Raw genomic sequence first — 25,242 nt, 5'->3', positions numbered from 1 at the left:
CTCATCAGACACAAGTAACGTTATGCCTTTTTTGTGCGGATTCAACGAGGTCTTAAGAGCATTTGTGTCTTGTTAGTGATCATTATCAAAGAATTTCCTTTTTAAAACCACATTAAAAATCGGCCAAGTGCGAGTTGTACTCGCGCACGAAGGGTTCCGTACCATTATACAGTAAAAATAGCCAAAAATGTGTGTTTTTTGTATGATAATTTTTTAATTTATTTTAATTTTGTCGTCAATTATTATTAAAGTATACCTTAGTACAACGGAACATTTGCTATTATTGACATGGAGCAAAAAATAGCAAAAAATCACGTTTGTTGTATGGGAGCCCACTTAAATATTTAATTTGATTTTTTTTTCAGTCTTTATTGTAATAGTGGCAGAAGATATACTGAATCTGTGCTCTAACTCAAGAACTTTTCTTGAGATAGAGCCTGGAGACAGACGGACGGACAGACAGACATCGAATTGTTATTAATAGGGTCCCGCTTTACCCGTTGGGTACGTAAACTAAAAAAAACAATATAAATAGGCATATGGAAGAAAAAATACATTAAATTAAAAAATTGGGACGTTTTATAATATTAATTCTCAATCCTTCAGGGTTGAGATTGTTGAGAACCAATAGTTATTGTGATTGCTTTCAAGCAATCACAATAACGATTGGTTTCCTTCAACTTGTAAAAATATTATATTGAATTTCTGTATTATGTACAAATTATAAAGGAACATATGTAATTTGTGCAAATAAATAACTTTTTACTTTACTTTACTTTACTTGTAAAAATAAAACATAATATAACGTGATAAGACTTTACAGTTTTATGCCAGTTATTTTAAATTACCAAATAACATTATAACTAACGACTAGTTACTCTGACTATTATAATATTGGTTAACTTTTATGACAATTAGATTATCCAAGAGCCAGCGATAGACAGATTTTTGTCATTTTATAAAATCTGAAAGTTTTCTTGTATGAACAAACAGCAACTATAGAATTTCGATCGCGTTTAGGAGGTATCCAGTTTTGAAGGTCTACCTAGCCTTCGATACAATGTAAAGCGCTTTTTTTTCTTACTTCTTTCGGAAATGTAGGTATCTCATCTCAGACACCCTTAATTATTCCCTAAAATGCCAAAAGTATTACACTTTAAGGTGGTATGGCAGTGGGATGTTACTAGCATAAGTTGTCTGGCAATAGGGAGCAACTGTCATAAGGGTCCGTCAGTGGGAGACGAGATTCGAGAGAGATAGTTGGAGAGAGGAAAAAAAAATACCTTAAATTTCGAATCGAAGGTACGGTAGACTTTCAAAACTGGATACTTCCTAAAGTTTTCGCGACCAAAGCTCTATAATAGTTGGTTGCCGTTCTTACCTCTATATGAGTTACTAGCTTTTGCCCCCGGCTTCGATCGCGTAAAACACGAGTATTTTAGGAACATTATGTTTTCCAAAACCAAAAGTAGGCTTTGTTACTCTTCATTCTTTTGACTTAGTATGTGCTAAAAATCATGTCGATTAGTTGCTTCGCTAGGGCGTGAAGGAAGGACAAACAAACATACTTTCCCATTTATACTTTAAGTATAAATGGGAAAGTACGAGTATAGCATAATGATTGTAGGTAAAAGAAAGCTCTGGCTGTTTCTGGCTCTTGGTTTAGCTTATGAGTGGTTACAATATGACGGAGCGGTGCCTATTCTACTTCAACATCAGCTTAGCATGTTAACGCTAATATTTTGTATTCTAAATCAAATTCTTTTATGAGACGATATACGACATCCCTCGTGTCCTTTTGCAAGAATGTGATCATCAGCACAGCTCAAGAGATGTACTCAAAATTTTGGGTACGTTCAGTTACTCACAGTTCGTCCAATAAACCAAAAAAATTAATGGTAATAAAAAAAAAAGTTTCGTTACACTCACTCTCGATACACCAAAAGCTCTTTTCCTAAATTTTTAATAAAAAAGAAACTTTTTTTTCAATCCTTTCAGGCACCGGGGACTGTTTTCGTTTTCTAGAACCGAAAAATATAAAAAAAAAAAAACAAATTATATTGTGGAATATTATTTTATATTTAAATATTCTTGTAGCGCAATACCTTTAACTATTTTTCTATACGGCGGAAAAAGCCACAAAGTTCACTGCGGCTTTTTAACAAAATTAAAACAAAACATTATAAACTTTCAATTATATAATTTTCGAAATGGTTAGTATATAAAAGGCAAATTCATGTAATATTTTTTCCAATAATAGGTAACTGTTCAACTAAAGAAAAATTAAAGAAATAAATTTCGTACATAGAAAAAGGCAACAAAAGCCATTAGGGCAAACGATTCCCTAGTACTAGTACTAAGAGACGATTCCGTGGAAAAAGGCCACAGACGCAATAGCGTCTTTTTTCCAGGTATTTACTTTTAAGAATGTAAAACATTTTTAATACTTACTGTGTATTCCCTTTTACGGTTAACACAAAGTAATTGAAACAAAAAACAGTGCAATGACGCATACGTGAGTTCGCTGAGTAAGGGCGTGGTGGCGCGAGCGCCTCGTCCCCGCCCCGCGCGTCCTTTCACGCACTCCAAGAATACGGTCACTGAAGCCTTTGTTGCTTTTTTCGCCAGGGAATTTAAGAGCTAGCAAATGTGGCATTTTTAAAAACTTCATTTACTGGTTATTAAAATTAACTTTTTACTATTTTTTACACTGAAGGTTATAGATAATGAGCTGCCGATTTGGATTTTGCAATAAAAATAAAAAGCCATAGTGACCAGGGCGCCCTTATTCGTAGGATAGGACGATATTAGAAGAAAATTGTGAAACGCGAACTGTACATTGGTTCTGTAGTCATAATATGTAATACGACTTAATACAAATACAAATATAGGCATGTATTTAAAATATATACCTAATTTTTGCCTATACATATTTGTGAAGCTGAAATCTGACTAATATTGTTGTCATATTCCTAATTTATTCTTAACTAGACGTTCCGCGCGGATTTGCCCATGTAAATTAGATACTTAACAGACAAATTAGTCCACAAAAATAGCCTATGATCCTTCACGTGGTCTACTTCTTATCTGTGCCAAATGACAGAAAAATTGCCCCAATGTTTCGTGAGATAATTTCAAATAATTTCCCCCCGTTTTTTCCACATTTTCCTCTATTTCTTCGCTCCTATAAGTCTTAGCGTGTTAATATATAATATAGTCTATAGCCTTTCTCGATAAATGGACTATCTAACATTGAAATATTTTTTCAAATCGGACCAGTAGTTCCTGAGATTGGCGCGTTCAAACAAACAAGTAACAAACAAAAAAAGTAACAAACTCTTCCGCTTTATAATATTAGTATAGATTTTGACTCAAAGCAACGCGTCTATAAACAAAAAAGCCATACTAAGAGAAAAATTAGTATTCACTATACTGAAAAACATTGTTTGATTAAAATTCAATAATGTCTCTATGTCCGCATAAATCACTTCAGCACTTTTCCTACTCACTTTACACAACTTAAATCCTTGATGCTTCGTCAGCGATTGACAAATGCGTTTCTTTGACGAGGAACCCTAAAACGCTATCGGAGTTCCATTGTTAAAGTACAATGCAATAGATTCGTGCCTACGAATCATTTGTAGGGTACCGGGTAAATAGTGGAAAATGCCCTTTGCCGACTAAATAGAGTCACGTACTGAACAGGATGGTTTCATATTAAAGGTGAAAGCGGTGTTACATTCCCACTTAAGACTTTAAGTGTATCAACATAGAGTTCTGTTTTCATTAACCTAGGTATTAGGTATAAAGTTGACGAAAAGATTTCTGCCTTCTTGGAACATACCATAGAGGCAATACTGATAATGACTGCCGTTTGTAAAGTATAATTAATATCATCACAATCAAAAGAGGTCCCAATCAATGACTTTCAACCACTCAGAGATAATGATTACTTATCCTTAATTTAATGAGTTTTTTTTTCAGAAAATTTTTGAGTCTATTCGAGCTTATATTAAAATCTTCATTAGATATATCTATACATCTATACATATAAATAAAACTATACATCTATACATAATATAAATAAAATTGGAGTGTGTGTTTGTAATATTGAAAGGACCGTTTTTTACTAAATGCTTATGAATGTATATAGGTTACAGACACCAAAACAACATTTTTTACAATTTTTGTCTGTATGTCTGTCTGTCTGTCTGTCTTTTTGTTCTGGCTAATCTCTGAAATGGCTGGAGCGATTTTGACGGGACTTTTTTTGGCAGATAGCTGATGTAGTAAGGAATAACTTAGGCTACTTTTTAACGGACTTCCGAAAAGGAGGAGGATATTTATTTATTATTTATTATTATTATTATTATTGGGGTATACTATTGGACGTCTTATATTTTGACAGTTGACAATGTTACTCTTTCTAACTAACGATGCGATAAGTCGAGTAAAAGAGAGAGCTCATATCGGTGTATAAGCGTGTAAAGCATGTAAAGTTTAGACCGCTATACTCGGTCATAACAAAGAAATCGGTCTGCATATTTGATGTGATAAAATAAAAGCGTAATAAAAGTATTTAGTGAATGTTTTATGCAAGATTAAAATCATTAGAACGGCTAAAGAATGCCTCAAACACACATACATACATACGTAAGTTTTGAACAACGTTTTTTGGGCGTTTTATCGATATTTTTGTAATCTAAAACGATAATTTATAAGTTTAAGAATCTCTTATTCGTGCTATATAAGGCATTAGTGATAAAAATGTCACATCAAGTAATAATTTGGCTACAAATATTGCATAGATTTTTACGTGTGTAAGGGATGCACATTACTTGAACTAGTTTATCGATAAAAATATTATAATGAACTAATTTTTTTTTAGGATTTGAACATGCTTCAAAATAAGCGAAGAATTCTATTAATATCTACCTAATCTTAACTTAATCAGTGTGTAGTAAAAGTTTCATGCAATTTTTTAACCCTTACTTCTTTAATTACGAAGGCATAACAATATTAGGATTCACGATAAAAAATTATAACCAACTTTTATGCACTCCTAGTACTTCATAGTTTAAAAAACCGGCCAAGTGCGTGTCGGGCCACGCGCAATATAGGGTTCCGTAGTAGCTTTTGCTAGCTTTAGTTAGCTTTTGATAATTTTTGTATAGTTAATGAATGTACATTTGTAACGTGTTTTACACTATTAACAACATCATCTCAGTTACGTTCAAAGGAAATTGAACGAAAATTTCCTTAATCCAGACAGACAGACGGATGGACAGACCGAAACTATAAGGGTACCTTGTTGACTACGGAAGCCTAAAACGAATGGGCTAGCTCTATTAATTTTTCAATTCACAAGAATTGAAACAAAATATTGAGGGTAGTCACAAGAAAAATCTTAAAATTAGTGGGTAGGTTAATTAGGTAGAAAAAACTTAACGCAAACACCTCTTCATACGTTATGAACTCCTGGCACTCCATAGTTTAAAAAACAAATGGGCTAGCCCTATTAATGTTTCTATTCACAAGTTAGTACTTGGTTGGTACTTCAACGACGATATAATATTGAGTTGGTTCCTTATTTATTTTCAGTCAATTATTTCAAAACATTTTTTACGAACTTACTAAATCAATTTAATAATTCCCTGCGTATTTGCATTATACTAAAATTAGCTATTATGTGGATATAATTATTTATTATCATATTATATCCACAATGAGTGGCCGCTTGTGGGTACTAATGTGATGCAGCGGATATAATCCTGGCGCAGTAGTGTCAAGGTCAAATTGTATGCGTACATTTTAATATATTATAACTGTATCATCCAATTAATATGATATAATGAGGACAAGCAATATAATATATGAAATGTGATATATTATATTAAGCTTTATGAATTAATATTAGTCTAGTCAGAACCATGATGAACCATTTTATTGGCAAGAAACTACAGATTGTATAATTTTATATGTCAATTCAAAGTTTTGCACCTCTTTCTCTCTCTTTCTAATACGATTTAGACCTTATTAAATTGTAACTTTTTACCTTTTATACTTACACAAACACTTTTGTTTCTCCTATCCAGGCACCAGACGCAGTATGGTGAAGCTAACAATAACATTTTTCTTTTAAAATATTTTTTTTCTTCTCTTGAGACACGATGCATATTAATTGTTACAAAAAATATTAGGTCTCATTGAGTATCAACATTAGTTATTTGCATATTTTTTTCATTATCGTAATGCACCTGTTGAATCGATGTCGAGGCATCAAACCATTTTACGAGATTTATTCATACCAGAGAGCTAGCCACTAACTTTTCAATTTAAATACTGCACACAGGGACAAGCTATAGAAGCTCAGCATTCCCTACGTCATCGGTGCACAAAACTTGTAATTCCATTTACTCGATCAAAATTCGTTTCAATAAAAGTCACAACACTTTTAACGAATCGAATATCAAATCCACCGGAGGCGGAGGCCGATTGATCGACATTTTTAGTTTTCGACAAATTGAAAACTCGATGGGCTCCAAGTAAATAAACAGGATGGGGGTAGTCGAAATAAAACAACCGGTTATCGTTTGAACAATGTCCATATTATATTTATTACCACATACACACGGCACGATGTGACCTCGTCTTAAATCATTGTATTATAATAGGTATATGTACATTGCACAATGTGTATACATGCATCGCCATACACGCGCGCCCCGAGAGGCTGTATGATTATATATCTCATATTATGTACGTTATAATAATGTAATATTTCCAATAAGTTAAAGTGCACCGGTGCACGAAATCGGGGCGGCGGGCGTACTCGCCGCTTTTTACAAAACGTTGATATTATCATTATAATAAAGAGATGCCGTAAAAACTAATTTATTCATCGATACGATTTATATCCATATTGTATACAGATTCATGTAACATATCATACACCAAGAAACCACGAAAATAGCGCGCCGACGCCTTGCGGCTCGTTCGCCTATCGTTATTCCTTTATTTATCTAAATTTTAAATGTACATGACACCAAATCCGAACGTATATAAATCCAAATTTATTTTAATGTAAAATCTTAGGTAATTGATTTTTATTGCTATAGAAAATCAGTCAGCACGCGAAGCACGTAATCGAGAAGTAACCGCGAGAACGAAACCAAGCGGGCGGCGTTGCGCGGGGGGCGGGGCGGGGCTGGGCCAGCGGGGGTGGGGGACGGGGAAGTGATGAGAAGGGGGGGAGGCGGGGGGTAAGGGGGACGAGCGCGCGCGAGCGCCGGCGGCGACTGCGCTCCAGGGCGCCGCGGGGCTAAAATGGTAACATTTAGCAATTCCTCTCAATCAATTCAGCAAATGAATTGTCAAAACTGTCAAACTGACAAATATCAAATTAGTACGAATTACTAGACATGAACTGCAAGCAGAATGACCATTTTGCGATTTAATAAAAATGAATCATATTATGATTCATAATATGATTCTCCGAAGCGACCATTTTAACCCCACTGACCGACACGCGAGTAAATATCCCAACAGAACGGCAGCCTGTCATCTAATGAGTGATTAAGATGCACGTTAAAGCTCAACACTGCGACGTTAGAATTGACAAAGATCTAATAATATTTAAACATGCGAATTCGTACGAAACTCCATTTGGATATTTAATCTTGTGTACATTGGGAGCTGATTTGAATACAACGCGACGCGATGTTGTAAGACCGACCCCGGCTTGTTGTTACAGCCAATACTTAACTAGACACACGCCTACATGTTTCTCCACAAAACAAATAACAGTTACTTTTGCTCCGCAAATGTTTGTGTTGTAGCATGTCTGTTGCGTCACCGAGATGCTAAAGGGCTTTCAATTAACTTTACGAGAGTTTAAATTTTGACATCTTTTACTTTGTGAAAATGTCGAAATTTAAAGTCTAATTTTGTGAGGATTTCAACTAATTTACACCTAATACAAGTTTAAGAAATATTTAGATATTTAAACAGAATGCCGCATGGAGCAGCAGTAGCCGCCTCAGCCCGCCTCGAATCTCAACGCAATCCTCACAGACACGGTCTTCTGCTGATCGACCGATCGTCTGAATCGGTTCGTGTGGAGCCAATGCGCGTCCGGTTCTACGCGAATAAGTATACCTTTGGTCCTTGAAACATTAAGTTGGCCATCGCCGAGTAAGCAAAGCTACTGATCTAAGGCCGTCACGGCGACTCTACGAACTTTACCAGTCTGTCACTTTATTAGATTAAAATTAATTATTATCTTTAACGATATAAAGTGTAAAATTAATGTAGAATGTTATTATACAAAATATAATAAATTGCTTTTTATATACTTTTTTAAATATAGATGCATATCATAGATACCATAAGTCGCAATATTAGGATCACATAACGAATTTTAAATAAATTTGAGATCTCGCTTAGTATTACGTAGTCTTATATTTGATATAAACACATTACTAACGTGTAAATGAAAACTAATAGTAAACAAACAGCGAGAAAGGAGCGGCAGCGGTGGCGCGTGTGATCGCGCTCTGTGCTACGACTGCTACGAGCGCGCGCGGCCGCCCGCTACGAGCTACGAACCGGCCGCTACGAGCTGCCGGCTGATTGCTACGAGCTGCCGGCTGACTGCTACGAGCAGTTGGCTGACCGCTACGAGCAGTCGGCTGACCGCTACGAGCGGCCGGCTCACCGCTACGAGCCGGCGGCCGCGCGCGCTGTGACCTACGCTACGGCGATCACACTCTACGGAAGATCTGCCATCCATTTCCGCGCTACGAGAGACTGCGCTACGAGTCTCGGTGTATTCCGCTACAAGTGAACCTCTACGACGTAGCACCACGTCCCGTATTTAGTATTGCACACCGAGCCGCTATTTATTGCTCTACTCACAGGCCATAATTGTATGGTTAAATCGATAAATATAAAAATATAATCGTAACAGATTTTAATTTCATTTATAATTTCATATTTCTTATTATTAAAAAAAATCAACTACTATTTTAAAATTAGGTCCTTATTTAATTACTTATAATAATTGAAGCAATAAAAATGTAATTATTGCGAAAATTACTTATGTACGAGTATCTTTCTATCTAGCTCTTTAAAAGCGTAACTTTAAACGAATAAAATGGCCCGTGCGTGGGAGCGCTAAACAATAACTAACGAAATGAGTCCACGCGTCGAATCCAAACTATAAACAACGAAAGGGAACATCTGAAGCTAAATCCGATTGCGGTTCCGATGAGTCTAATAACAACGATCAGCTGGTATCGGCTAGTCTACACTCGCGCTACTACGTATGTACAGCGAGCGGCGACGCGCGACGTCGCGGGCGGCGAACCGATGGCTTCTCACGAACGACGTACTGAGCGGTACAGACAGCGTCGACTGTCCGAGTGTCCGTCCTCGACGGCACTCGAGCTCGCACGGGGACAAGCGGCCGTGTACGCTTCTCCTACATATAAAGGTCGGTAAGAAAATATAATTATAGTGAAGATGTAAGGTCAATGAAATGGCCGGCGGCGGCGCCGGCCCGAGCCTAACAATTATAACATTTTATCGTAGTAATTAAATATTCTAAGAAAAATGTCTTAAATACCTATAACACCGTAAATATAAAACAAATAATTACGTTATTTTGTTAGGTATGATATCGATTCCCACCGTCTCAACGGACTTCACACCTTTCGATTTTATTATCAATTTCCTAGCTAACGTTCAACAACACAATCGCGGTCGCGTCTTGCGGCGCGGCGGTGCGGCGGCGGTCGCGCGGCGTCGCGTGACGCAACGCGGCGCGTCGGGCGCGGCGGACGATGACTCGGCACGAACTAAACGCGAAGCGAACGGCTCCGACGACACTCCTTTATTCGATTAACTACTCATAAGTAATAAATTACCTTTAAAAAGAATATTGATTTATTTCGTATCATTTTCAATATTTATTTTTTTGTAACAGGAAACATTTATATTTATAACGTATTTATATAATAATAGCATTTAAAAGATTGTTCATTATTATACCTAAAATTTAATACCTAGATTTATAATATAAATGTTAATTGATGTAGGTAATGAGTAATAATAATAGTAAATAACGAACGATTGCAACCGAGTGCACGCGTGTAGCGCGCGACCGCGTCGCAGCTGCGGCGCAGTTGCAGTGCGGCGCGATGCGGCGCGGTGCCGTCGGCCACAGCAGCGGGCGGTCGCGCGGCTGCACGCGGCAAACTACACGAAGTGGTCAAAAGTGTCCGAGAGTACCTAACGAATATATGATTAATGAATTGACTTCATATTATACTATTACCTCGAACCTGCGCTTTGGCTGAAATTTCATAAAATCCCTGTCTTTTGTGTATCGAAATGTCTGAATAATTTGATTACGAGATATTTTTGTATGAAAAATGTAACCGTTTACAATATTATTATTATTACTTCGACTAAAACTTTAAATACGACTAAGTACGGTGAAACTCCGCGATCGAGAGAGGCCGCGAATTTTTAACAGTGGTCTTATTTTAATGTAAATACAATCGTAAGAAACGATGAAGTATTAATTACGTAATGCACAAAATTATTATTTATTATAGTATAATTACAATACCTACTTCGAAGGTACAAGATAAAAACGAATTATTATCTTATCGCGATGAGAGAAACTCGAAACGTTCCGACTATGCTTCCCGAAGGTACTCGTGAATCGTAAACGTGATCGTGTTATCCTTAGGATAAAATTTATATCATAATACATATTATCATTCGAACGTATGTATATGCACATCTAACGTAGTCTTATAGGGAAGTAATTCAGAATTTTTCCTACGGAAACAAAAGTAGCAGATAAGAAGTGATTTTATACAATTTAATTAGGCAAAAAGAATTACATTCATAGGTAAAATATGCGCAATATGTATTAGTATAGTAATTATAATTATATTTGACATTAATATTAAAAATAGAATAGAATAAAATATGTGAGGTGGACGAGCGAAAAGCGCGCGGCGAACGCGCGGTCGCGTACCGCGTTATTGTCTCCGGTCCGCCGGGGGCCGCGGGGCCGAGCGGGCCGCGGGCTGCAGCTGCGGGATGCCGCTGCGGTCCGCGGCGGCGGCGGACCCTGCCGACCTACGTACCGCTACCGAACTCTGTGCGCGCGACTGTACGCGGCGGGCGCGCCTCTACGCGGAACACGAGGGAGGGGCAAGCTCGTTGCGACTTGCGAAACTAATGCCGTCGTATACCTCCGCGCGCCTGACAGTAGTCATCCGAAATTCACCGCGATCCGTTAGCATCACGAGTCGTTTCGTATACACTATCGGACTCGACGTCGCGGAGGACAGAACGGACGTCGAGGGATTTACACGCGAGTCCTTAACATTAATTTAACTATGAATTACGAAAATATCGAAAACCTCCCTGCGATAAAATCGTCTATGCATTATATCGAGATTTTTTTGTAGTTTATCGTTTATATTGACAACACATCTACGGTACAGTCGAAGCGAGAATTTGAAAAAATACCTGTTCAATCAATATAGCTATCTTTCGTTCACACGACAAAAAGTAGATTATCGTTATTTACAATAGACAAGGGGGTCGAGGGGCGGCGGGGGGGTGGAAGAGTCGGGGGTCCGGGGGTCGAGCTGGGCGGGGGCGGTGACTGCCGCGGTCGACGGATCGGTCCGCGCGGTGGCCGGACGGAGTAGACCGTCGCCGAAGCGGCCGTGGCGCGCGCGCGTGGCTGCCGCGATGCCGCTGCTGGTTACGCGCCGCCACGCCGCTCGCCACCTGCGTCACACACATGTATTAGTAGATATAGCACTCTGTGTGTGTGTGTATTGGTATACCAACTTCAGGGGAAGTTGGTATACCAATACACATTCCCCTGTCTACTACCATGGGTTAGACAGGGGTCTAACCCATGGTAGTAGACAGGGGAATTTGGTATATCCAGCGTGTGCAGGTAGTGTAAAGTACATAAATCAAAATGCAAAATATCTCTAAAAATAAATATACAACCACAACAGGCAATTACTGTCACGTGGGAATTTTGTCTTCTATTTAAGTTTATCTGCAGAGCACATTCATCATTAGATAAAATATAGCACTTAGTGCAGTGCAACGTAGAGAAATGATTTCAACATTAAGCGAAAAATGAAACGTAAATATCTGAATATTAACTGGAATGCTGAACGCTCCGCATTCGTGATAACTACAATTAAGCACGCGAACATTTAAAACACTATTCTGCGTAACGACATTTTAATTGTGTTGTCCGACATAAAGTTTATACTCACGTTGAATATTTGTGCTAAAACACTTTCAATGATAACCGTTGGTGAAAGCCGCAGGAATCAGAGGTCCCTGTAACAGAAAAAACGCACAATGAGATTTGGCCGGCCGCCAGATACATATTAACGATTCAATCGGGCGTATATAATTGAATGGGGCAAATCGACTCGGGGGACAGATTTAAAGGTAGCGAGTTCGCAGTCGATAGAGCGGTAGAGGTGGCCAACAAAATAAAAACAGGCGGATGAGTTAGAGCGGCGAGCGGTAATTACACCGCTTGTTCCGTGATTTACGGTTATAGCCCGGGCCATTCCCGCTACCTAATAAGACCGCACCGCACCCGGGACCACATGCGTCACGCCGCCGCCGCTCGCCGTTCGCCGCCGCTCTCCGACCGTTTATTTACTCATTACCCATGTATCTATGCATTGACTTATTGATATTGTAAAACACTGTTCTACTAAGTAAAGTTCAATGAATGTATTTCTTTAACGAACTGAAAATTAGAAATTAGTAACTCGAAACGTAACTAATGAGTCTAGACGGTCTTCGAAAGATAAAAGAAAAGTAGCAGTGTCAAATTAGCAACTCGATACGGCGCATTTTAAAATCGAATCAACTTAAAATATTATGAAAATGTAACCGCATATTCGAGCTTAATTCGAAAATAATTTTAACTCAGAGATTTTCTAAGCACGAGAAGTTAAGATGCGGTGACACGGTATGAAGACTGATCGCGTCTGGGCTCGTAGTTTTAAAAAGCCATTACCCGCTCAGATTGGACGCTATTTCGGAACACTTTATAATCGCATCCCGCGCCTCACTTGTTCGCTAACTTATGTTGATTATGCTCTAAGCGACAAGATCGGTCGGTAAATGAGATTGGGTCTTTGCGCTAAAATTTTAGAGCGTCGTGTGCTAATTACATCTGCGGTGCTTGTCGCGTCTCCGGCCTTCTTAACGTGTTCTAATTTTAACTTGGAAAAGATTCCCCGAAGATTCTAGAACTATTTGACACTAAGAAGATGGCGGAGCAATTTGACACCATAGTGCAATTATTTAAAAAGGTAAAAGTGGCACCATTTGACACCATTTTAGGTAAAACGCGATGTGAATTTTAACGCAATCAAATCAAATTTTAGTTTAGAATAAAAATATATTTTTGCTTTATGTGTTTCGGATTTTGTCACGTATTAACTTTTATTGGCTTTTAGTGTTCAGCTAGTTGCCAACAAAGCTTTTAAACTGCGTCAAATGATTAGTTTAATCGTTAACAGGTTTCACAGTAGGAATATATTTTAAAATTACCGAGTTACCTTTTATTATAACTTGCAAAAATAATATATATTTTTTATAATTCATCGAGTAGAAAGATGGCCGCGCTCATAAAAATGCTCGTTGCTGTGGTAATAAAACCCACGAAATTTTTGTGCCCTTTTATAAATGATGTTGGCTGAATAATAAACGCCAGCAAAACTCTAATCTGTAGTCCGACTTAGTAATAATTAAGATATTCCTAATTTAGTCCAGATCCGTGGTAATTATTTGTTCGTGGGGCTATCTTTGTAATTATTTTATTTTAAACAAAATTTATTGCTACAATTGGTCCCTTGTGGAATAAATTACCGTATACTTTACTGTACCGTATACTCTGCATTTTTATTTATAAATATTAACTGAAATATACGTCACTTTATTTATATTATTTCAAGTAATAAAATAATTTAGACTGACTACATTTTTTTTTTCGAAAATAGCAAGTACTGTCTTGTCCTATCTAGCAAGCCGGTACAGTCATTTATGTTCAGCCATATTCTGTTGTTATATACAAGTGTAAAAAATCTGCAAAACGCTTGATGACAAAACCGTACCGCACAGTAAAAGCACATTTCCCGTACAAAAAGGCACAAAACTACTCACCCCGCGGATATGTGCGGAAAATAAAAGGAATTTAGTAAATGATTACGTTCAAGTTCAAAGGGCCGTCAAGTGCAGACATTCATGTGATGGATGGGGGGTCCGAGCGAGGGTTATGTTTTGACATCAATTTCTTAAATATTCCTGTCGTCTGTGGAACGATTTTTTGCTACATTTGCGGTGCGCAAAAACAATTTGGGAATAATATTTCAATCAAGTTCTTGGTTTTTATGGTTTTGTGGGTTGGTGCAACGTTTATTTTTATTTCAAAATGTTTTATGCGGTCTTCTCACTTTTGGGGATACCAATTTAAATATATAAAACTTTGTCTTTTGTTGTGTTCTCATATTATTACGTGTTGGCCACATCTCCGCTAAAAACTCGATTTGCCAGCAAGGATGGGGCTTGGTAATTAGGCTGCCGATCTTATGGTAATCAACACCTGCAATTAACCTTTGCAATGAGGCGATCATGCCCATTCCAAACTGAAATAGTTTAATACTCAACAGACTTGCCGCTAGTGATGGGCCTATTTCAATTTCAAATGGCTCATTTAAAAATGCATCGACTTGTCACGTTTAAATTCTTATAAATACTAATCTTATAAATTCGAAAGTTTGTCTGTCTGTCTGTTACCTCTTCACGCCCAAACCACTGAATGAATTTTTCTAAATTTTGGTATGGACATACTTGGAGTCCCGGAAAAAGACGTCAGCGCTAGTTTTTATACGTGGGAGAGGCATGCTTTGGCACGAATGGGCCGGCTCGACCGGATAAATACCACGTTCTCACAGAAAACCGGCGTGAAACAGCGCTTGCGCTGTGTTTCGCTGAGTGAGTGAGTTTACCGGAGGCCCAACCCTATTCCCTTTCCTACCCTCCCCTATTCCCTTCCCTTCCCTATCCTCCCCTATTACCCTATGCCCTCTTAAAAGGCCGGCAACGCACATGCAGCTCTTCTGATGCTGCGAGTGTCCATGCTTTCCATCAGGTGACCCGTATGCTCGTTTGGGGGCAAATGAATTTTTCTAAATTTTGGTATGGACATACTTGGAGTCCCGGAAAAAGACGTCAGCGCTAGTTTTTATACGTGGGAGAGGCATGCTTTGGCACGAATGGGCCGGCTCGACCGGATAAATACCACGTTCTCACAGAAAACCGGCGTGAAACAGCGCTTGCGCTGTGTTTCGCTGAGTGAGTGAGTTTACCGAAAGCCCAACCCTATTCCCTTTCCTACCCTCCCCTATTCCCTTCCCTTCCCTATCCTCCCCTATTACCCTATTCCCTCTTAAAAGGCCGGCAACGCACATGCAGCTCTTCTGATGCTGCGAGTGTCCATGCTTTCCATCAGGTGACCCGTATGCTCGTTTGCCCCCTTATTTCATAAAAAAAGCTAGTGTATAAACGAATTTTGGCGCAACGGAGTTGCGGGCGTCATCTAGTGTATAAACCTGTAATAGATTGGCGGTGCAGTTTGGCGATTTTTTATGTATAAGTTACCATTGTCACAGAATAGATAATAGTACAAGTACCATTGTAAACATTTTTATGAATGAATAAAGATATTTAAAAAAAAACATACCGGAGTGTAGTTAAGGGGTGCGCGGCTGACGGCGATAGCGGGGAAGCCGGAGGGCTGCGGGCTGGCGGCCTGCACGTAGCCGACGCTGTCGCCGCTACCGTACACGTCGAGCGCCGGGCCGGGCGAGCTGGCCGCGGGGAAGCCGGCCCGGGAGCCCGTGTGCGGGGACGCGGGCGGCCCGAACCCGGCCGCCGCTGCCTGGTAGTTGTTCATCACTGCGGAACGTGACGTGGGGGTTAAGTTGTAGGCAGATAATGGGGTTAAAACATCCATAAGTTATACGGCGAATTGGGTTAAACCCAGGGGCTGTACCACGTAACAGTTTTGAGACTCAAACGGGCGAGAATGCCGCATCCTACTGTAACAAACGTGAAATGACGTTGTTAGAGCAGGACGCGGCATTCTCGTCCGATTGTTTGAGTCTCAAAACTGTTTCGTAGTAGGCCTACAGGTTCCAGTGGCAAATATATCCGACAACCTAGATATAAGATAAATACCCAATTATTAGAACCCAATAACAGAATAACTGCTAAGGATAAGTAGAGTAGAGAGATACATTGTTACCTCTCTTATTAAAAGGAGATGGTAATAATATTTGCAAGAATGGAGAATAATATTTCAAAAAGAGGACATTATATTTTGACTTATACTTTGCAATAAGATTTAGGCGAGATTGGGCTATAGTTCATTACTTTAATGCCCCTATGGATGAAACTGTAATAATTTGTAAATAACTACTCCAATAAAACTTTTCAAAATATCGCTTAGTATAAAATATTTTACAAATTTTAAAAACTGTAAAAGTTTTTAAATTCTAAACATAATGTGGTGATTTTCTCCGCTTATGCATTTAACGTCTTAACTTTATTACTTATTGCAAACTTATATTAAGGATTAAAGTTTGTACTGGAAATATTTTTCAACTTTGCTAAATTATTTCAAGTCTTTTTACCTTGGCATAAGATATAATATATTTCCTCTAGAGCTACCCGTCTGAAAGGGGACTAATGAGGAAAAATGAATCGCAAGAATTTTAACCACCACCGACCACCTCTTTTGTCACCCAATGGAATATACTTGGTGTTACCAACAAGTGATGAATAATATGTAGTAGCTGTGAGGTACATTTTAGTATACACAAGAAAAGTGTTGTTACAGGCAGATCTAAAAATATGACATACGGTATGTAACAATAAACACTAGTCACAATGCAAAAATACTAGAAATTACTGTCAATTCAAATGGTTCAAATGGTTATTTTACATGAATGAACAGTCAGAAATATATAATATTAATTAGTAATTACGGTCGCTGAATACACAGATATTTAGTTGTTTTGTTAATCATTCATAATTGGTTTTAAATTACTTAAGTAAAAAAAAAACATAGTTTGTAGTCACATTATTCAGCGAGAGTACTATTTTATGTAAAGGATATTCATGTTCATGGTAGAATTTCTAGTTTCTACCACCAGTGTTAATAATGAGGTGCCCACTGCATAGGTGACGATAAACCTGTACAGTTTCGTCGCATTAAATTTAAACAGTGAAACATCTTCATAATTAGACACCCCAAACATTACATCATCCTGCCTAGCATACGCCAACGAGATATCTCACTCTCGAGATAATTAAAAACTACTCGTCTCATAATGTCAAAATCTCGACATCATCTCGACAAAACTCTATGAAAATGTGTTATTTCGATAATAGATCTACGCGAGAAATAATGTTTGTCAGGCTAGGGTCAATAGAGATGAAGAGACAAACCATCAAACATCGAGAAAACATGTAGAGTGAGATATCTCGTTGGCGTATGCTATGCAGGCATGTCGTGTTTAGGAAAATTATGTCGTCTGCGATGAAACTGTACAGTTATATCATTACGTGTAGCAGGACTTAGGCGGGCTCACCTGAGAGCGCCTGCGCGAGGAGCGGTGTGTTGTTATTCGGTGTCAGTTGGCCGTTGGTGAGGTCCACTGCAAACATACACACGGATCGCATTCGCTCTACATACACCGACATGAGTTAGCACACTCCCGACTGAACCATCGACATCAAAACTGTTCGCACACGAAAATACATGAATGCTTAAGCTAAGACACTCAGATTATGTCGGAACAAAAATATTACGTCACGTGCTATCAAATGAAAAAAGAGGGAAGTTCCGCGCGCATAAATCACAGAGGACGAAAAAACTTTAACAAAATATCCAGTAAATTATCTGACGTGAGTTCTCGAGGCACGCGGTGGTCTGCTTATTGAATAGGGAGTGTCATTAGCATACGCCGCACGTAGCAGCGGCGTGGCCCGCTCCGCGCGACGAAACGCTATCCGCTATTTACTTGGCCCGTCCTTTTTTAAGCAAAATATTTTTATTAAGTTTTTTCAGCAAATTATTGGATGAGTTAATTGTTGATTTTTTGTAATTCCGCTTTATTGTTTTCTTTATCAAATTATATCTGTTACACGTGTATTTTATTTTGCCATTGAAGTAAAATAAGCAAACTCAGCTTTAATTCCTCAAAGCATTAATTAAAGTCTTAATCCGAAGCTATTTGGTCAAAAACTTGATTCAGTATTATTTACGAGATACGATAGTATTATTGTAATCATGATAAGGTAATGGTAAACAGCATGAATATTAAAATTTTCGCTACCTCATAATATCCCCGTTAGCTTGTGTGACAAATTTTATTATTGTCAGATGTGCGAGTTACGATTTAGTGTGAAAAATGGTATTCCGTGGACGCACCAGGTGATTACCGGCCTGCGGGTGACTTTGCAAAAAAGCACAATATAAGTAATGGAGGATGAATGATAGATGGTCCGCGCACGCCTCGCGGACCGCTCCGCCCGCGCCCGCGCCCGCCCGCACTCGGGCCCCACTAAAATGCTGACACATTTTAATAACATTACACCGACGTGAGAGGCTATTTATTTGCGGGCTGCCGAGTAATAAATAAGAATTTGAGTAGAGCAGACACGTCTACCGATCGTTAACGTGTCGATGGCACGTACCTCATTCTTTTCCCATTATATCGACACCGATATTACTTATATTTATTGCCCGTGGCGAGTAGAGCTCGGATTGCTCTAGTTTCCACTTTCCTCTGTATATTAATTGTTGCGAAAGAAGGGAACTCGTGTTGTGGTCGTCATTAGCAGTTTTGGGTTCGGGTGTGTTTCTGACTGCTTGTAAATTTATTACTAACGATCCCCTGAGCCGTGAAGTAACTTGGAAGTTATCTACAGTCGTCATATCAGATGTGTCGGACGCTAACTTCGTAATGTTTCTCGCTGTTACATACGTTATGATATAATTTGATTATAATCGCTTTAGTTTCGACAGATTTGAAGGAAATATAGCGTGAAAAGTATGGCTAACTTTAATAATATTATTCTGGATAGGGTATATTACTTTGTGTAGGCACAGAATAGATACTAGTACAAGTGTAGGTTAGTGTTACGATCCAAGTTTTTGTTTATGACTCAACAATAACGTCATATTACTAATTATGTCACTCGTTCAGTTTTTTATTTATTCAATAGAGTACTTATTTGATAGTGTTTTCCTATTCGTGGTGCGTTTTATGTCAAGCCTTTACCACCATGTTTAAGTAAAAAAAAGACAAGACTCCGTTAAAAACCGTAAAACACCGTTCTACCTTCAAGTCATATTTCAATCCCAAAACACGTTCAAATACAAATTATTCATAAGAATAACACGTAACTTTGAAACTTTTAACATACGGCGGCTGAGGGCAAGGTGTTTCACACCTCTACTGAGCACATATTCTATAAATTCTGAGGCCGTCTTACGAGAGCTATTCGAACTTTCATAATTGCGAAGTTGGAGGGAACTTAATAATTCTTCTTCAGAAGTGGGATGATATTCAGGGGCGGGAGACGCACCTCCGAACCCATCATAACTTCCCCGTTCATTTTTTTCCTTGTCTAATTTCATTTTCACCCAAAGTAATATATTTTGTACTTCGTAAATGGAGAGTGTAAATTCTATTTCTTTTCAAATTTATATCTTTATCACCAAATGTCAGTTTACGTATCTACAATTGAATTTTTGTACAAAGTTAAAAAATTGCTCTACTAAGAATGTAATAGGGAACATGCAAATATAATATTTAAGAACATTTTGCTATTAAAACGTTAAAAAAATATAAAAGAAGGGTCACTGCAAGGTTAATTTTTTTAAAATATTGTTTGTTTTTTTACAAAAATTACGAATTAAAAGTATCTTGAAACGGAACGGATTTCAAAACACCAATCAGCGTTCAGTGACATCACACATGCTATCCCCGCGCCAAAATTTATATTGACAATTTTAAACCGCATTTTTGCAGTAAATTCCAGTGCTTTAATTTTTTAAATATACTTGTGGTCTATTCTACAAGGAGTTCTTTAAATAAACACAAAAATAAAAATATCGCATCTTCCCTATTACGTTTTGTGTCATTTTCAGCTAAGTATAGAAACATACTTCCATAATTAATCATTAACATCATCCACAAAATAATTACGATGATAGACGTGTAAAGCTAAGGGCTTAAGTCGGATCTCCAGAATTCCTCCACTTATCAAGATTGGATGTTTTATTTTTGCGTTTACGTAAGTCTTTCTTGTGGCGTTGTTGGGGAAAGGTGTATTTAATGGCCGCCATCAATAACACGTGAAGATGATACGCGGATCCCCGTTGATCCATATAGATTTATCTCAATTGCAAATTAGTGGAATTCTGCGCTGTTGCTAGGGTTGGTTATATATATATCCCGCAAAGTAATGTAAGCTGTTTATAAGAAGGCTAGTTTCTCACAGTTCAAGTGTTCTAGTGTTTGCTTGGTTATAGGGTTACCACTTGCAAAAAGTTTGAGAACCTTGTAACATCCCAAATATAAAGTATTTTATTGTGAATTTGGCAACCCTGATTACGGCATGATTCTGTTTACCGCATAGTGATTTCTAATTTAATGGAATGTGTGTTTCGAATTAGATTTACTGTGTATGAGATTATCTTATAGACGCGTATCTTTATGGAGATATTATAATAATTCTTGCTGTCTATGTGTGAGTTAAATATGTGTAAGTAATACGTTTGTTGATATCGTTTTAGATGATTTTGAACGTTATATGGTTGATTTTAAGTTTATGCGTGTAATGTCTGTTTGTGTGAACGAACAGTTTTATTCAATGGTTCAGTCAACAATATTAAAAAACACAAAAAGCGATATTAAAAGAAGCGAAGTGAGTAAAGTTAAAAAATCACACAATATATAAAATTGAAACTTCTACTGAATATCATAAGGAAAACATTTTCTACCCATGTAGTTAAATTATAAATTACTTAGTCTTATTCTACACAATGTCTACGAGAAAATTTGTCTATTCTATACACAATTTAATCTGAAATGGCTAAGTCTAGGCGTCAAATATTTCTCTTCACTTAAGCCTAGTATACGTTGCCTAAGGCACAACAGTTTACATCATAAACTATCTATATCTTATTACGATACAATTTTACATGACTATAGAGTTTGCACCACCATTACATGTACCACCGTACTATTACTTATAACTACCGACTATGTTAATACCACTTTTCGGTTAATCCTTACTTCTAAAAATCGTAGTCGACTAAATATTAAGCTTCTCTATTAGATAAATCGCCCGCAATGACTCTCGCTAATACTAACTATTCTGGAACTCTGCTAGTTAAACATTATAAATGACCAGATTCAGTCTACAAATTTAGCTTACATTGATTTATTTGACCTTCTAATACTTCATCTATGCTAGGTACTAATTAATCTAAGCTGTTCTAATTCACTCCGTTGTCTACCACACTTTAAAAATTTCGTTACACATCATCGCCTAAACTAATCTAGGTCTTCAACGGAGTTAGATACTTTCAAAATTGTAGTTAGAAATGTTACTCGCCCTATTGCAGTTCTGCTCTCTTCGATTCCCTCTTGCTTGGCTTGTTCGTTTATCACTATTTTTGTCTAAACTTACTCATCTATGACTATATTCGTATCATTTAGATATTACAATTTGATGCTGACTGCACCAAAACTTTCATCATTTTCAAATGATATTTTAATTTCATTTGCATCTGCTTCATAAATAATACTTCTTTGTATATATTTATATATTAAGATAGTAAGTTAGACAATCAATACAATTTAGGCAGTAGGACCCATGGAGTTGCTAATCTATTAGGTCTCTATATTATGAACATACCTAAAAACTAGGTGTCTACGAATCTGACCCATCCAATAACTGTCTGCAATCCAATCCTAAATCTATTTGGAAAGTCTAGGAAAATCTTTAACCTCTCTATTTTTAGTAAACAGGCACTAATAAGTACTAACGTAAAGGTAAAATATTTTTAAATTTATCAAGTATTTAAATAACCACTAGCCGCTACATACAACGTCATAAGGAAGTTTAACTCCAAAAACTTTTTTCGATTTTGGAATAATATGGAATACATTTTCAAAATTTTAACTAATATTAAAGGATGATATAATTCAGTAATAGATAGGAACAGGAAATAAGTATTTCATTTTACTGCGCCACCTAACTCCGCACTAGAACCTATTCCGGTAGAACTTCAATAGAACTTCTACGACAAAGTTCTATTGAACTTATACTAGAATATGTAAAGCAAATTGGATTAATAATATTATAGCCACTCGGTTGTAGCGTTTTATTATGGGTTTTAAAACTGAACATTTACATTGTTATATTGCTTTACTGGCGAACTCTTTTTAATTAATGGGTCTCTTTATAAACCTAGTCTCTATCAAACAACGCCAAAACTCATGACGATAGCTAACAAAATTTAGCACTTGTAAATTAAATTCGAAAAACTTTCTCTGCTACATAACAATATAGAAATGGAATTAAGTTCCAAACTTTCGTGGAAATTCAATTTACGTTGTGGTAATATGTTTTAAGTGTTCTTACGTTTGCCGTTCATTTAAGTTCACGAATATTTCGCCCATGATAAATCGAAGAACGAAAGCATGTTCGGAACTATTCAAAATAGTTGTGCGAGTGAGTTCACGGGCTGCATTCTGAGGGCGAATGTGTTGTATGTGAGGAATGCCGAAGATGCAGCGGCGCGCGGTCGGCGGTCTGGCGCGTCGCACTCCGTATACTCCAGATTACACAAGACTTCTGACCGACGAAAAAACAATCGATATCTACGACTCGAGAGTTTCGGACGAGACCATCGCACGCTCACCGGCCGCAGCCCGCCGCGGACGCCGCGCCGAAACCGCATTGGATGAGTCAGACGGCGATTAAGCCTCCGTTACAATTAATCGTAGGTTTTGACGAATGTAATGAATAAACTTCAACACACGCTAGCCAACTCCATGCTCCACACCGTTTCTTTCGGTTTATTTCGGTCCGAATCGATACGCTCCGAATCATAAATGAGGAATCGGCCTCGTCGAGAAATCAATGGACAAAACGATATTTCGCTTACACAGTGGCAAAGTCCTTTATTTTTAAAATATATCGGCTTAACAATATAACCTTACGAATAGAAAGACGATATGTTAAACAGTGATAAGAACATCGCTAATGACTTATATTAATACATCGAGAGTTCGACACATGAGTTACATTCAGCGTTTGTGCTTCGTTTACTTAACTAGATTGGATTAGCTTCCTGAGGGGTACCGCATTACCGATATCGAGCTATAGGGGCGAGCCTAGCCGGGCGGACGCGCACGCATCTGCTCAACGTACGCGCGACATTGCATTCCTCGGCTACGATCGGGAGTCGTTATACCAAACAGAGTTCGTTATGCAAAGATTTATTTTCGTTTAGTCCGGGAGCCGTTAGACGTCGGGTCGAAGGCTTCACGGGGTCGCGGCGCCCACGTTAACGTACTCCACACCGACCAAGAGCCGGCTGTCCGGTACTACGCCCACTACACCTGCGGCAACAAAATAAAAAAGCTACAAAGCCCGCCGCGGCCCCGCGGAGTCTCCACTGGAGCCACAGCGTAAAAAAAAACTAAGCCAAAATTAACAAAACAAACTTTAAAGCTCGCCCTGATTTATGTGCTCTCTAATTTAACTAAACGCTAAAATAACATAATATTTCAACAAAAATGTAACCTACACTTTTAATTATGGAGTTTCACTGAGTTTAATTTTATTTTTAGCTGTAATGTGTGTAATTATGACTTAACCTGCGGTCACTCACGTCCGACTGCTAATCGTTACGATCTAATTTATTTAAATTTATGTTATCGACTTGTTCTATTTATAAACGTAATTTTAATTTGTATAAACTTTAACAACGTTGTAATTAAAATGTCATTTTAAATGTTAAGGGTAAACCACTTGGGGTTTCCTGAAATTTTGTTTGCTAGCAGTAAACTATACCATAATTTATTTAATCAAAAATATCAGATAATTTAAATAATTTGAATATTATTCAAACCTCATTTTTTTTAAGTAGCATGTAAGTTGTTTTTTTTAGTAAGCGTAACGTGAAGTAACCGCCGGTTAAGTTAACCCTACAGTATCACGCACAACCACGATGCAGGGCAGGGGTCATTATGTTAAACATATTGACTACAATTTTAGGCAGCGGTGTTATTCAGAATTCGATATTAGTATATTTAAACACGCAAATAGAACACCAATATGGGGCGAGGCGATCGTCGAAATTAAGGCTGATCATAAATTACTTTATGCCGTGAGTATTACGTTCCGATAGAAAAACTATTATCGTAATGATGTCGGAGCAATATTATTACGAAATGGATTTCACTTAATTGATACACACATTATACTTAGTGCAGATACCGTGGTCGAGCAACTGTCGAGGGTCATGTTACGCAACCAGGACATCTAGCCTTAACGATAGAATATTCCAAGCTTAACGTACGACTAGTTTAGAGGATGGCGATAAGGACGGTCGCATACTTAGCGATTTAGTGATCCAAGTAACTTATGTAATAATTTCGTTAAAAATTTCGTTAAATAAATAAATGCTAGGCGTAACGATAAAACAAGGGCCGTTATGCCAATCGTCATCTTAGAATAAGTCGACGTCGAGTTCCGAAACCGGCGCATCGTAACAACACGAGAAAGGTAGCGTAAATACTCGCATCCAAAAATATCATAACAACAACGATAAATATAATATTAACAACGTTATCTTATAAGCAGTGTATACATATATTATGAAATAACTTTGAAACATAAGTAGGTATATCTAAGTACAGGTTAATTATAATTATAGCAAATATATTATAAAAAGGTGATAAAATTTGAAGCTCGATTATAGATTTTTTAAATGATATCTAAACTAATTCTACTCAACGATACGAAGCTACGCAAATGATAATCTAAAAGTCGTGGCTACACATCCTCTAAACT

General features: G+C 37.6%; 1 protein-coding gene across 6 annotated transcripts in view; it reads right to left on the bottom strand.

Annotated features, from left to right (window-relative positions):
* Positions 1-7,449: 7,449 nt before the first annotated feature.
* Positions 7,450-25,242, bottom strand: part of LOC121731909 (RNA-binding protein Musashi homolog Rbp6) — a 618,826-nt gene continuing 601,033 nt past the window's right edge. For 4 of the 6 annotated variants that reach the window (XM_042121592.1, XM_042121593.1, XM_042121595.1 and 1 more), the window contains 4 exons: positions 17,733-17,798; positions 15,821-16,035; positions 12,327-12,393; positions 7,450-11,817 (listed from right to left, as the gene is read on the bottom strand). In XM_042121592.1, coding sequence (XP_041977526.1) covers positions 12,352-12,393; positions 15,821-16,035; positions 17,733-17,798 — 323 coding nt within the window. In that variant the 3' untranslated portion in view covers positions 7,450-11,817; positions 12,327-12,351. Of the gene's footprint in view, positions 11,818-12,326; positions 12,394-15,820; positions 16,036-17,732; positions 17,799-23,315; positions 23,787-25,242 lie in introns of those variants that run through there. The other 2 variants (XM_042121594.1, XM_042121596.1) reach the window with 2 other exon arrangements.

This window comes from Aricia agestis, chromosome 11 (assembly GCF_905147365.1).
Source record: "Aricia agestis chromosome 11, ilAriAges1.1, whole genome shotgun sequence".
NCBI lineage: Eukaryota > Metazoa > Arthropoda > Insecta > Lepidoptera > Lycaenidae > Aricia > Aricia agestis.
Note: the sequence above shows the minus strand (reverse complement) of the source record. Positions and strands in the feature narration are given on the sequence as shown.